Raw genomic sequence first — 14,962 nt, 5'->3', positions numbered from 1 at the left:
CAAATGACAAACACGACCACGCTTACAGGACAATATCCTTTTCATGAAATTTTCCATAACCGAATTGCAAAGTGACTGCCTTATGTTCTCGATAGCCTCACGAATTCCAACTTTGAGGTCTTGAATCGACCCTGGGCTGTTGGCGGAAACCTTCTCTTTCACGTGGCCGCCAAGAAAAAAGTCACAAGGGGTTAAATCACAAGATCTCGGTGGCCAATTGTGATCCCTTCTTCGAGAGATAACACGGTCCGGAAACTTTTCCCGTAAAAGATCAATAGTTTCGTTGTTTGTGTGGCACATAGCGCCGTCTTGTTGAAAATAAACGTTGTCCAGATCAATACCATCCAATTCCGGCCACAAAAAAACCGTTAGTCATCTCTCGATAACACCTGTTATTGGAAAACTCTCAGTTTTTAGTATTACAGAATCTATATCATGATGAGATTTTACCAGGTGAAGTAATGAAAGCAATACGGAAGATTTGAGACTTATTTCGATTTCTAGCTTTTGAGTTTTGAAAAATGAAACTAAGAGATACATCTCACTTGACCGAAAAAAGTGGGAAGTTTACGCTAATATGCGTTTTGAATCAAATGTGTTCAAGTTAATACCTATAGAAGTATGGAAATTTGTGATGTAGTTTTCTGAAAATGATTTTACAAGAACTCACCGATTAGTGAGCGAAGGAAAGGAAGTCACGCAAATTCCATTAACATAAAAACGCAATTTAGAACATATTGCTGCACAATTCGATCTTTTGCGGTTAACACCTGCTGAAATTATAAAGTTAGGACATGGAAGTCGAAAATCTATTCGCATGGACTCACCGAATTCTTATATACAATGTGTCTAATGAAGCGTGACTACCATAGCTTAGAAACTATTTGACCAATTCGATTCTAATAAACTACATAAGCTTATAATATTTTTTATACGAAATATATTCGATAAAATGTATAGCCACCACCATTAGCTACTATGGTTTCACATCCAAGTCATACTTTAGTAAATTTCTGCGCGAGTTGTAGAGGTAATTGGATCCAAATCAGCAGAGTCCCCTTGATAACTCTTAATATGGCGGTCTATTTATTTTCCTTTAAGTTTTTGCTTAACTCTTGCCCAAGCATTTTCAATAGGGTTGACATCAGACGACTATGAAAGCCAATGCAACATATCAATCCTATGTCGCTGTTTCCACTTGCTATGCTATGTGTTTACACTCTAAACTCCTTCGGCTGCGATACTTGGGATTTTTGTGCTCTTGCAAATTCCAAGGTTTTGCCAGCTCTTTCGAACATTTTTGCAGCAGATGGCAATGTCGTTTATTGGTGAATTTCATTCATCAAAACTGCATTCAAGTTGGTGGTAAACACAAATAAACGGCCAAATCCCTTTTCGGAGAAGCAGCTCCAAATATGAATCTTAGCTGGATGTTTAACAGTTCGTTGAAGTTGTCAATTATCAACAGAACACTAGGACCGACATCTGCAACTACTCACTTAAAAGGAAGATTGACACGTAAATATTACTGTTGCACGATTCCATTCTGAATTTGCCTTGGCCCATGCAAATCCTTTTGCAGTATGTGAAAATGAGAGCAGCGGATTTTTCAATGTGCTCTGGAATTTAAGGTATTCTAGGCGTAAACATCCATATCATCGTGTCTTTGGATACATTTACATCACATTCTTTAAAACAGCTTATGTTTACGCAACGATAAGTTCGGATCTGTCACAAGCAAACCAATGATCTTCTGATCTTGCTTTGGAGAGGTATTTTTTGAGGAAAGTCGTCAACTGCAGAATACCGTTGCACTCATTTTTTTATGAACATCTTCGACTTCTTCAAATATTTTGCTGCAAAAATACGCAGGTATATGATGGACTTTTTTGTTTTTAATAACTTTTTTACTAAATAAAAAAAAAAGAATTATTTTGAGTCATAAAAAGCTTTATTTTGACCTTTACGCGCTTCTTTGCTTGTCTGTGTGTATAAGCAGCTGTCAAGTTTAGAAGTGTCAAATATTATATGATTGGCATACGACGCCATTTGCAAAAATTATAAATCTTCCGATAGGGTGATTAATTTTGCGCCACCTAGTTGTGCCAAAATTTACATCGATGCTATTCTACTACTCAATCTTATGTCAATTATCTCAACAGTTTAAGGTCGGCGAGCCGCATTATTAATGAATATCTCAACTTATCACTGAAAATCTCTTTCAAAATTAGTCCAGGTACAAGATTGGCATACAATAATAGTTAACAGAGAAACGAAATGAAAAAAAACAGAACGGAAATGAAGCTTCAACAAAATATCCGTTTTATCTCTATTGGACAGATTAACCGGAAGCGGGCGTAACCGGAAGCGGGCGTAAACGCTACTTTTCGGGTTATATAACTAATCCCTTGAACAGAATTGCAACGGTCGGCGGGTAACGAGTTGACGGGTACTTGCTGTCAAAATTAGAACACAGGTAATAGCGTGGAATTGCACTGAATTGTTGCAAGAACGGTTTTCTTGCCGTCGGTTGTTTTTACGGCTTGAAAATATATACTGTGAGCGTCAAAATAAATTGTACAAAGCATTTTGTTATAATATGGATTTTATTTCAGTCTTTTATAACAAAACAATATATTTTCATTTCATGTTTTTTTAATTAGTATTTAATTCTCTACTTATTACTAGAAAACAACAAAAAAATAAATTACAACAACAAAAGTTGTAAGACAAAAACAAAATTTAATGCATATTTTACGCGTCAAAATAAAGTGTACAGCGTACATCAGTAGCATTTTAGCGATGTTGTACGGTAAAAAATACCGTTATATTTGGTTGTTTACTTCCTTTTTCGATGCATTGAAACTTTTCTCATATTGTATTTTAATGGGTTGAAATCGCCAGAGTGAAAAGTGTTTGTCTACAGTAAATTAAATTCTATTATTTACTTTTTTTAATAATGGGTAAACAAACTTCGACTGATGTTAGAGAACTGGTACTAAAGCTTCGCAATGAAGGTAAAACCTTTCGTGAAATTGGCTCTATTTTCATAATACTGTGAAAAAAATAGTTAACAAATACAAAAAGTTCGGCAAAGTAGAAAATCGCCCAGGTGCAGGCCGTCCAAAAATTTTAAATGAGATTGAAGTAAGGTTTATAGTGCGTGATGTGAAGACAAATCCCTTTAAAAGTGCCGTCAAAATATCACAAGAAGTTTCAATTGCATCAGATACTAGCGTAAGTGCCAGTACAATACGTCGAGCGTTGCACGCAAATGGGTTACATGGTCGTCTCCAACGAAAAAAGCCGCTAATATCGACAGTTAATCAAAAAAAACGTCTTGATTATGCAAAAAAATACGAAAATCGGGATGTTTCTTTCTGGAATATTGTCCTGTTTAGCGATGAAAGTAAGTTCGAGGTCTTTGGGAAGAAAAAACCGGTTAAAGTCTGGAGAACCAAAAATAAAGAGTATGCCGACCAAAATTTGATAACCACAGTTAAGCACGGTGGGGGTTCGGTGATGGTGTGGGTATGTATGGCGGCAAGCGGAGTTGGCAATTTGGTTTTTATTGAAAGTACCATGAACAAAACAGATTATCTGAATATTTTACAAAATAATTTACTAACCAGTGTGCAGAAATTAGACTTGTATTTTTGTAAAATATATCTCTGTACATTGTATTTTGACGCGTAAAATATACATTAAATTTTGTTGTTGCCTTACAACTTTTGTTGTTGTAATTTTTTTTTTTTTTTTTGTTTCCAGTAATTAGTAGAGAATTAAATACTAATTTGAAAAACATGAAATTAAAATATATTGTTTTGTTATAAAAGACTGAAATAAAATCCATATTATAACAAAATGCTTTGTACAATTTATTTTGACGCTCTCAGTAGATTCATTTCTATTTTCTCGGCCACGTTGAAGACTCAGGGTGGCTTTTCTGATCACTTAATGACAATTTGTTTGTTTACAAGCAACAGTAGCGATTTGCACAAGAAAACCCACAAAATATTTTAAAATCAAAATTTATTTTATTATAACCACAAACTCATCCCAACGTAATTATATTTAACCAGCCGAATTATTCGACGGAAATAGATTAGCTGTTCACCATACGTCAACCCGTTACCGGCTGGCCGCTCCCAATTATGGTTCAGATATAAGATGATCAATTGTTTTGCTCTCTCTCGACTGCGACTCAATGTCACTTTGCTTTATCCACTTCCCCAACTACTTCAATTTGAATAGGTTGTTATAAATATTTTGATAACTTTCTACACATCTTTCTTTTCGTATCTTTAATTGTGTATGTATATGGCGCCAAAATTCTTTCTTGGCCACCACGAGTGAATATCGTGCATATGTACGCACCTTTGTACCTATATATAAATACCCAGCATAACTTGGATTCATCGCGACTTTTAGATTACTACCCATTGATCCCATACTTAATTCTAAAAATTGTATATGCGATGGACAAAAGAAGCAATGGGAGAGTGCTGCTAGAATGCCAGAAAAATTATACCTCGAACTTCCTACACTAGTGAGACAGGACTACTTCAAGTAATAAGATACATAGAGCAACGAGATACTACAGAATAAAAAGTCCATTTGTGATATAATAAATTTATTTTTTCAACTTCGAAACTTATGTTTTCAACTTTGAAAAACATGACTTTTGCCTTAAACAGAGGTGTTTTATATAATTTTTCATATTCCACAAAAGAATTATAATATTTCCAACCAACATCAAAAGTTCACGTATATGTATATATTTTATTAAATAAAAATGAATGAGAAATGTACTGTAATACCAAACGGGACTAGTTGAATAACGAATTTTTTCTTTGGGGCAATTCTTGCTTGGACACATCCTAGTGCATTTTCGGGAAAAACCTTAACGAGTACAAAATTATGTCACAAGTTGTACTAGTAGTGAGAATTCTCACTTAGATTTCTACTGGGGCTTGGTACAAAATGTGCTAATATATATGCACACAAGTGAATAGTTTGCAAAGAGATAAGAAAATCCAAAAAATATAAACGTATGGCCGGCAAAATCATAACAATCAACAACAACAATTGCCACAAATGGAAAGAGAGTGAAACCAACTCTTGGCCGATCGAATAAAAAATAAAAGAAAGCAAGAATAAATAAAGAAACGAAAGTGAAATGAATAATGTGCTACGGAAGGGCAGGAGTGCGTGTGTATGAGTAGTATTAAATTTCTAACTTGGCAAAGTGCCCAACAAGCTTTGTGCCGAGCCACTTCGCTGTCACATTCCCGATGCACAAACAAAGCAGTGCTACAGGCGCAAGAGAGCCTACCCAGCCAAATGCCTTCATACATATGCACATATGTATATATGTATGTACAAATATAAGCATAAGCGCTTAGTCAAAACCGACCGCCTATATAAAAGCGCCTTTCTCAAAATTTGGGAAAAAGAAAATGACAAAGAATTAAGAAAAAAACTATCCCAAAAAGGAATATCAATAAGATTCTTCAGTGAGTACATTTTGGGTTTCTTGGATTCTTTTCCTATTTTTATTTAGGGTTTTATTTGCAAGTATAGAATTTTACTCGAGAAAAGTAACAATAGGAAATGCTAAGGAAGGCCCAGCGCTTGAAAAAGTTAAAGGAGCAGCACTGATCGATAAAGGCTGAGTATCACGTGCATGTACCTACACATACATACATATGCACATAGAAATTCAAAGACAAGAAGGAAGTAGAAAAGGAGTTAAGCATGGAATAGCCCTTGTTTTCTGTTTACGAGCATTTTTTTTTTATAGCGAATTTTGATGGGCACCAATCAAATGTATTAAACGAAAAATAACGAAATGATGTGTGTGCATACCTCATACGGTTTTATAAGAGCTTCGCAGATGCCCTACATGTCAAGAAATGGCTTTAAATATTTCTACACACGCTTTTTATGACCTACACATGTACTTACTTATATGTATGTATATATTTGTATCTAAAATAATTTCATAAACGTACCTCCACACATACATACGTACGTATGTAACTGTGCCACAAGACACACAAAAAGTAAAAGCAAAACACACAACGCCACTTTTATGGGTTTTGCATGCGTAACTGGACTCCGTCTGTGTAGCTCCTTGCTTATCCCACCCTTTTGTGAACCCGTAGGTTCATTCATATTTTGACACACATCGTACGCAATTCGTAGTCGGCGCCAATGCCATGTATGTCTGTATGTTGTTTTTGCTGTTGCCTGTTTGCGGTAGGCGTTAGTCACCGAAATTTCACTTGACATAGGTCAGGTTTCGCCTTGAAAGCCACTGACACCGGCCACTATCACCACAGCCATTGCGAAGCTACTGCCTCCATCATCGTCATTTTGCTCATCAACTGACGTAGCTGTTGCTCGCCTTTGTTGCTATTGTCGTTGTTGTTACTTGGCATTTACTTCACAACGAAATTCATCTTCGTGTGCAAAAAGGCTCGCCCCAAAAGTTGCCTACGTTATTCTTGTAAGTGTGAGTACATGCCGACTTGTATTAGTACATATGTATGTATATATATGTGCACATAATATTAGCAATTTCCCTGCAGGGAAAAATACTAGTTGCGAATTAGTCCTAGTTCAATAGGCGATATACTATGAAATGCCAATTGACCAGCCATGCATCAGCAAAATAACAGTTCAATTGCTAGCCAAAAAAATGTGAATCAATATGCTTCTAAAAAAAACAGTTTTAGATCAGTCCAAAAACGTCAGTTCCATTCCATTCCAACGTTTTAAAGTATTTTATTTCACATTAATATTAAATTAAACTTTTTCAAGTACAGTGTAACGGGTTAACCAAACTAAAATTAATTCTCACTTAAACTATAAGTAAATCCTAAAAAAAAAAAATAAAAAAAATTCTTAAGAAAAATTAATATTGTTATTAAATTTGTGTTACACAGTAGGCTTTCTTATTGCAGAAATCTGTCCAACAAACTTAATAGGAAGAATTATAATCATAGTACGGTTTCCCGGAACCACGTTTTTATTTATCTCAAGGATAGAGGATAGAGAGTTCAGAGGATAGCTAGATTTAATCGACCCTTCCGTAGAATATTACCGAACATATTTTTGTGACAGCCGAAAGCGCTGTGTTTGCTTCAGTTTACCTAATAATTTGTTATTATTTTTCTGAAATAATGTTGTGCTCTACCAGAGCGGATATGACCGAAGTATAATAATTATTTCTTTTAACGCTTAAACTAAGTTAGTGTAAGAATGTCATACTATAAATCCATTCCTTTCCTTACCGACTTGCTATGCGAAGCTACATACTTATAAAGTGAAGAAATTCCTAGCAAATATGTATAAATTAAATGTTGCCTTTATTTGACAGACTGAGAAATAGGATTTTTCAAATAAATTTCTTCTTCTTCAGCTGCCTATCCATTGATGGATGTTGGTGTTCACATTTATTAAAAAAAATGATTTCTTATTAAAAATTTATTTATATTACACTATTATATTTAAATTATGTTCCCAATAAAACTGGAATATGCTTCTCTGTCTTGGCCTGTGTGTATGAGTTCCCCAGTCGTACTCAAACCTGTCCATTCGCGGATGTTTCTCAACCAGGGCATCTGTTTTCGTCGTATGCCCTTTTTTCCTTCTACTTTTCCCTCAATTATTTGTTGGGGTAATTCATACCTTGCTCCACGTATGAGGTGTCCCAGGAAGACTGTTTTGCGGCGTTTAAATAAAGAATAAATAAATTTAGTCATCTGTATCTGCTTATACGTAAAACTCTAATCACCGCAATGTAATGGTGCGTCCATAGAGGAGTCTGAAATTTTCTTATCTAAAAAAACAAAAACAATTAACTAATTTGCAGACAAATCTAGCATTTTGCTATTGGTATTATTTTAGTCAATGACGAACTAGTATGATTGCTTCTATTAAATACCAGCATCGGCACTAAATGTTTTCGTACTTGTTTGGCTTTTCCCTGCAGGGTTGTTTCCCTATGTGTTTGTATGGGTGTGTTTGTGTGCATATTTACTTTTGTTTGAACTACGTTGTGTTGTGGGTTAAGGTTGCGTTTTTGTGGTTTACCAAGTCGTTATCTCTTGCTGCCGGTGTCGCAGACGCTATACCACGCATTGTTGCTTTTATTTCGGTTTCTGGGCTAAAAGCGCCTATAAACCAGTCAAGCAACAAGTATGCCAACCGTCAAAATAGCCTGCCCGTCCCTTTTAGGTATTTGGTGAGTTGGCTATGTATGCGTGTGCGTGCAATGGCTGAGTGTGTGTATGTGTGCCCGCTTATTTGAGTTCTTATTAGGCCACTCGTTGCCTCATTTTTGCTAAATGACTCTAGTTATTATTTTGTTGTTGCTATTGTTGGGTAATGTGCTTCCGTTTTGCAAATCCACTGTTATATAAAGTATTTCTGTATATAAAAAAATGCATGTAACGAAGAAAATTCAACACAACACAACAGCTAACCGCAAGCGTGGTCCCTACAACGATTGTCCAATAACAACCTGTTGCCTTTAATTTGATGGATTGGTCGATATGTTGCTTGTCTGGTTAGCTTTGCTGGTGTTGTTGCTCTTAAAACATATTTGCTCGTTTTCTTGTTGCATGCTTCGTTGCTCCTTGCTGTTATTTGTGGACTTGTTAAGTGGACAGGTGCTTTTCATAGCCGCCGCTACTGATTATGGCCTAATTACAGCTCTCTCTAAGTATTTGAATGAATATGAGTGTGCATGTGTATGTGAGTGCAAAATTATAAAAACCTCTTACGATTTATTAAATAACCACTGCATCATTTGTTATTGCTATTGTCACGCAAACAAAAAATTTACGACATTCTTCGGCTCAACTTAATGAGAGTTAATGATTTTATGAATTCAGTGGTTTCTCTATATTGCTTAAACAGATGTAATATTCAATTTGTTTGCAGTAAAAATAACCGTTATAAAAAAATTTAAAAAATGTATGACACAATATTTGCTGTTAATTTGAAATAAACTTTGAATACTTACATATTTAAGAAACATATTGTAAAAATGTTGAAATTGGGACGCAACTAAATTTTATACTGCCATACGAGGGCGCTATGCCCCAAATGTTCCAAAAAATATATATATGGAAGAGATATTTTCTAGAATAAACGAACACATTCTATTTCTAAGGAGTGACTGCATTCAATACCGAAAATTTGAGCGAAAATCCAAACTCGCCCATTAAGAAGTTAAGATTGTATGTGGGACCCTGAAAAAAGCCTTAGTATAGACACAGTGCAGCGAATAAAGAAGTGCAGCGGCTTTGTTGGCAGGGTCATACAAAGGCTCCGGCTCTGAAAGTATTCGATGCGGTACCAGCTGGTGGTAGTGGAAGGCAGAGAAAGAGGAAGGCCTCCCCTGCGTTAAAAAGATCAGATGGAGAAGAACTTGACTTCACGTAGTGTTTCCAACTGGCGCGCTTTATTAAACTCGGCCAAAATCGCGTAAGCGATTATCGCGCCAATCAAGAAGAAGGTTTGTGTAGCCGATATCCACTTGAAGACGTTGAGACAATCTTCCACAAAAAATGCAATATTTTACACCTTTTGATAAAACCATGTTGCTGTGGACTGATAATATTGTAACAAACCGAGAAAGTTCGCGAATCGACTGGCAACAATACCGAGCGAATAAGATACCAAAAAAAAACCGTAATTCGCCTTGGCGGGACAGAAATCGGCAGAAGATACGACTTGCCAAATCCAAAAATTTCGGTAGTTATTAAGTTAAACGTGTGAAAAAGTCAACGAAGAGTAATAAAGTGATTCACTAAAGCTGTGTTAACTAATCTATATTTTTCAGTTAACAAACCAGTGGTCGAGCGCAAAGGAAATATTGTGAGGCATTTTATTTGGATTAAAAGTGGAAAATTCATAATAATATTTTATGCGACAAGTGGACACCGCACCCGGTACTCGGTGGTTGTCATATTAGGCACACAAAGTAACCCGTTTGAGTGAAATATTAGAAGTATCTCTAATTAGACATTAACAAGCAAAGTTTTTACGAATTACAAAGAAATGCATGGAATATACAGCATTTTCATTATAAACCATAGCTTTAGGCTCGACTGTACATCCGACAGCAGTGACGCACACGCAGACGCAACGCCCTCTAATAAAAGTTCTTAAACGCACAATACGGAAGTCCCTTTCCCCTCTCTAAATTATATGTAAGTAGCATTCCGAATGGTCTTATATCTATGTATGGTTGTAAGTGCCTCCCATGTCAGTTATAAATAACACAATTTCTCATATGGAAATTTTAAGTAGAAAAACTAACCTAGCTGCACATATTGAAGTGGTTATTACAAAACCATGTGGATATATGTGTGTGTACATACATACATATGTATGGGTGTACTTAGATATGTTACCTTCGCTGCAGCTATCATTTGGTGTTGCACTGAAGGGCCATTGGTGGATTCGTTGGATGTGACTAAAAATAAAACAACTCAAAATCATATTAAAATTTAAGTTGCAAGAGTTCAAATTTCAAATCCCACAAATACATAAAACAGAGCAAATACCTAAACCTGTCCTAAAGGGTGTACCGTTATTCTTGCTTTGCTACATTAAATGTGCTGGCTCTCACAGAATTTCAAAAACAAAAGTAAAACCATGCATAGCAACAACAATAGCAAGTCTTCCGTACACCGTTGGGGGGCTGTGACATTAAAATAATTGCTTCCGAAAGTCAGCAGCGCGCCGTGGCAAGGAAAACACAAAATAGTCGTATGCAGTTTTCTTTATTTTTGGACTGCTCTTTCACTTTTACTTTTATTTTTCAAATGGGTGCATCTGTATGCATGCATGTATGTATGTGTTTATATGCATATATTCATTTGTGTTATTGAGAGTGATGCTTTTGGCAGCCGTTGGTATCCATGTCACAAATAAGAATTTTAGAATTTCTCTGCCAACAAAAACAACACTTACGTGCTTGCAGCTTAATGGTTCTATGCCTTTTTTATTTCAAGTAAAAATCTGTTTTCGTTTTTTCTGACATGATTTTTCACTTTTACTCCTCTTTAGCAGTAATCCTGCTCCCCGCACTTGCAACATCTGCCACCAATACTCACAGCAATAACAACAAGGCAATAATAAATGGTGCATTAAGTGAATTATATTTTCATCCGGTGCGTCGTCGACATCGTCGTCTGGATGCGCTGTGCTAACGGCATATGTGCGCACGCGTGCCATCCAATCTCCATCCCAGAGCCCTTTAGCTAGAGATGACATAGCAACTGAGCCGCCCGTTGCCCTTTGCCGACGGCGGCTGTACGCATTACGCGTCGCTTTTAATTGCTCCAACGCCTGAAAGCAGCCTGACAGCAGCGCCATTAACAAAGAAACAAATGCAATTACAATAACAAAAACAAAACTAACAGCTGCGCGCATGTGTGCTGCGATTGATTTTTCCTTCTTCTTGTTGCTGTGGGTGCTTTACTCTTCCGATCACACGAAAAACGCAGCATACGCATAAATACTTTTCGTGGGACGGAACGTTTTTTTTTTTTTTTGCGAGTGCGTGTGCGAGTATTCAAGCTCAGTCTGTATATACTACAGCAATGCCAGTCCTCCCAATGCCACTGCTGCATTCAAAAAACAAAATTTTCACATTCAAAGTTGAGCCAGCAGCGGCGTTGCATTCCCACCATTCCAGCCATCCAGCCACACAGCCATCTAGACCCATCATCATACTTATATGCCTATTTTTATGATGCTTGTTGCTCTACTGGCTGCTGGTGTTGCACATTCTTGCGGCACTCCTGCGAAGCCAAATGAGAAGTATGCATTTAACTGTCGGCTAATTATTTTTAAAGTAATCGCCACTTTTGACTTTGGGGTCTGTGCGCACACGCGGTTTGCGGATGGCTGATGCTGATGGCGGACGACGGATGACGGGTAAAAGTTAGCGGCTATTTTTACGCGCGACGCCTTGACAGCCGTGGCGGTGCAGTTTAACGGCAGTTCGAGTCCATGTCTGACGTCCGCGATGCGCACATGTGGTACAAATATGACCAAACATTTTCTTACAATACATACACAGGAGTACGCACAGATACACAACATATATGTGCCTATGCGGATATTTATAAAAGTTTATAGAAACAAAGCATTGCAAGCATTTAAAAGAAAGATGAAATAGAACCAACATGGAATGTAATAAAACGGTACATTTTATGTACATATGAATCGAGGGAAATGAGAGAGTTGACGAGCTTGCTAAGGCAGGTACCCGCTTGTCAGGATGAGTACCTCGAACATATATCCCTCACTCCCGGTTTTGAAGACGCAATTAGACGAGGAACTAACTCTGGAAGCACAGTCTACGTGGGATGCCTCTACCTCCCACAGGATTGCCAAATAATGCGACGAACTTGCAACATGACCACAATCAACTTTATTTTATCACTCCCAAGGAAGGAATGTAATATATTGGTTGGAGTACTGACGGAACATTGTTTCACTCCATATCATGCAGCTAAACTGGGATTGGTCCAGAGCGATGCGTATAACCTATGCGAAGAAGAAAGGGCTACATTGGAATACCTCCTTTGCCACAGACCTGCTCTATGCAGAACTCATTACAATTGCCTGGGATCGGTATACTTTTCATTTCTGAAGGATATTGAAGTATAAACTGTTTATTAAAACGCGCCAAACCATGTGTCAGTAACTATATTTAACAGACTCCAACAACACTGGTAACACTACTTTCAGACCAGCTAGATATACCTAACCTAACCTCTATACATATGAGGATATTATAGTAATATGACTTCATTTATTATTATTCTTTGGCCAAAAATTTCGATTTCGCATTTTTACAACCTTCAATTTTACAGTGCTCGGGCAATAAAGTGACAACTTCGAACACTTTTACTTAATGAGATATTGAAATAATTTAAAAAATAATAATTGTGTCTTAAAAATTTGTTACTTATAATGGCAGTACAAAAATGTAAACTATTTTTATTTTAAATCGAAGTTCTAATCGGAACCTCTAAACCTTCCCCGACTAGCCTAAAATTACATATTGGAATTTTTTTTTTTTTGGATAATCTTTTATTTCTAGAGGGTATCCCTCACAAAATCAACATGTTTCTCCTGGATATTTAACTGGAGAATGAAAATTGAGCCGCTTTTTACATGGGTGAAGAAAATAGTCATTGCGTGACCCCTTAGAATAGGTTTATGTAGCAGATTTCCAAACCTGATGCTGGTGATTCAAGAATAATACATAGAATACTTATACAAGATTCCGCGACGTCATCGCTGAAAAATATACAAACAAAAGGAAGGGAAATTACTTGCTTGTGAAGAGAAGAGTAAACGAAAGCAATAGAAACTGCCAAACACAAGAAATTATACACTCACACTTTCTTGCTACATTGTATTCCCTATAAAAACGCAAACAAACTGCGTGTTAAAATGTGAAAGCACAAATTTACATAAAGCCTTCAAAATATAAATTTGTGCATTCACATTTTAACACGCGGCACTTCGTTTTTATTAGTTTGATTAGTTTAAATCTCACAAATCACAAAGCTACCAAGCCATTCACTGAATTTTCACAAACATGTAATTTCTCCTCCTTGTCCTTGTTTTGTATTGTTATGGGGCATGACGTCGACAGTTGTCAAACTCGTGAAAAATAAGGTAGCGGTTTTTGGAAAGCTCCAACTTCTGTATTCTATTCGTCTTGCGACTGATCGAAAATACTAACTATGTATATATAATATTAAATGATTGCCGATGTTAACATTACGCTGGCATATGTATAAATATATATTATACATATGTATATAAGTATGCGTGTAAATTCATTAAAGTTTCCCTAAAACTAATCCCATGCAAGTGTGCACACTTCCTGTTTTCGTTCTATTTTATCAGATGAAGAATGAACTTTGTGTAGCAAAGAAAAATACCATGAACAGGATGAATCAGCTGCATAAAATTATAGCGCATTGGAGGTTTGTGTCATGACTAACATAAAACTGCGGTAAAAGTCGAGAACTGAACCGGCGATGTGTTTTGCTATAAATGTGCGTATAGCTTCATGGTAAATTTTGCAGTTGGTGCAAGTTGAGTTGAGTCGAATTTTTGAGAACATTTCCAGTTTGGTGGCGAAGTCTTATTTTATGAACACTTTTTGCTATAATTCTTAAAAAATAGTACGGGAACAGTAAGGGATGTGGTTCTGGCTCTACCTGCTTTTGCCGTAATGAGTCTTAAATGTTGCTTCGCTAGAGTGGTGTGTTTCACTTATTCAGTGTGCGTCTAAGTATTTAAAGTACGATCCGCATAAGTGTTTTCTTTTATTTCTTATCTTCCATCTTCTTATTTCTTCTATTTCTATTTATTATACAGACTCTAATAAAACTAATTTTTCTCTTTTTTTAGATCGTTTATGGTGCTGATGGACAACCGATTCGTGCGGAAAAACGTGGACGTGGCAAAGCGCGCTCTACTGCAGGCAATGGAACACCAATAACAGGGGTAAGTCAAAGTTGTAAATACTTACATAGTTACATATGTATGTACATATTTTAATTTGATATAAATAGGGCGTTAACAAATGCATAGCATACACAATTTTGTAAGAATTTATTATTTTTTTCACTCTAAAAGTAAATCTTGTAATTTATTAGATAATAAAAGTGAAGGCACAGTAAAGAAATTTTGCATTTATTTATTATCTCGTACCACCAACATACATACGTCTAGGGCGTAGTTAGCTAATTACATTTGAAGATGGTCTAAATTGCTCTAATTTTTTTATACTTGGCCCTTATTATGAGCAGCGTTCCATCGTCGATTGTGGAGAAATAGCGCTATTTTGAATTTCGCTCACTTGGGTTAATCACAATTGATTATTTCTGTCAGCTGGAAAATTTAAAAG

General features: G+C 36.3%; 1 protein-coding gene across 2 annotated transcripts in view; it reads left to right on the top strand.

Moving 5' to 3' along the window:
• LOC128859719 (methylcytosine dioxygenase TET-like) overlaps nucleotides 1-14,645 on the top strand; it is a 149,239-nt gene extending 134,594 nt beyond the window's left edge. For both annotated transcript variants that reach the window (XM_054096756.1, XM_054096755.1), the window contains exon 5: nucleotides 14,464-14,645. In XM_054096756.1, the coding sequence (XP_053952731.1) occupies nucleotides 14,464-14,613 (150 nt within the window). In that variant the 3' untranslated portion in view covers nucleotides 14,614-14,645. The remainder of the gene's footprint in view (nucleotides 1-14,463) is intronic.
• Nucleotides 14,646-14,962: the final 317 nt, after the last annotated feature.

This window comes from Anastrepha ludens, chromosome 4 (assembly GCF_028408465.1).
Source record: "Anastrepha ludens isolate Willacy chromosome 4, idAnaLude1.1, whole genome shotgun sequence".
Classification (NCBI taxonomy): Eukaryota; Metazoa; Arthropoda; class Insecta; order Diptera; family Tephritidae; genus Anastrepha; species Anastrepha ludens.
This window is presented reverse-complemented; position numbering and strand designations above follow the sequence as displayed.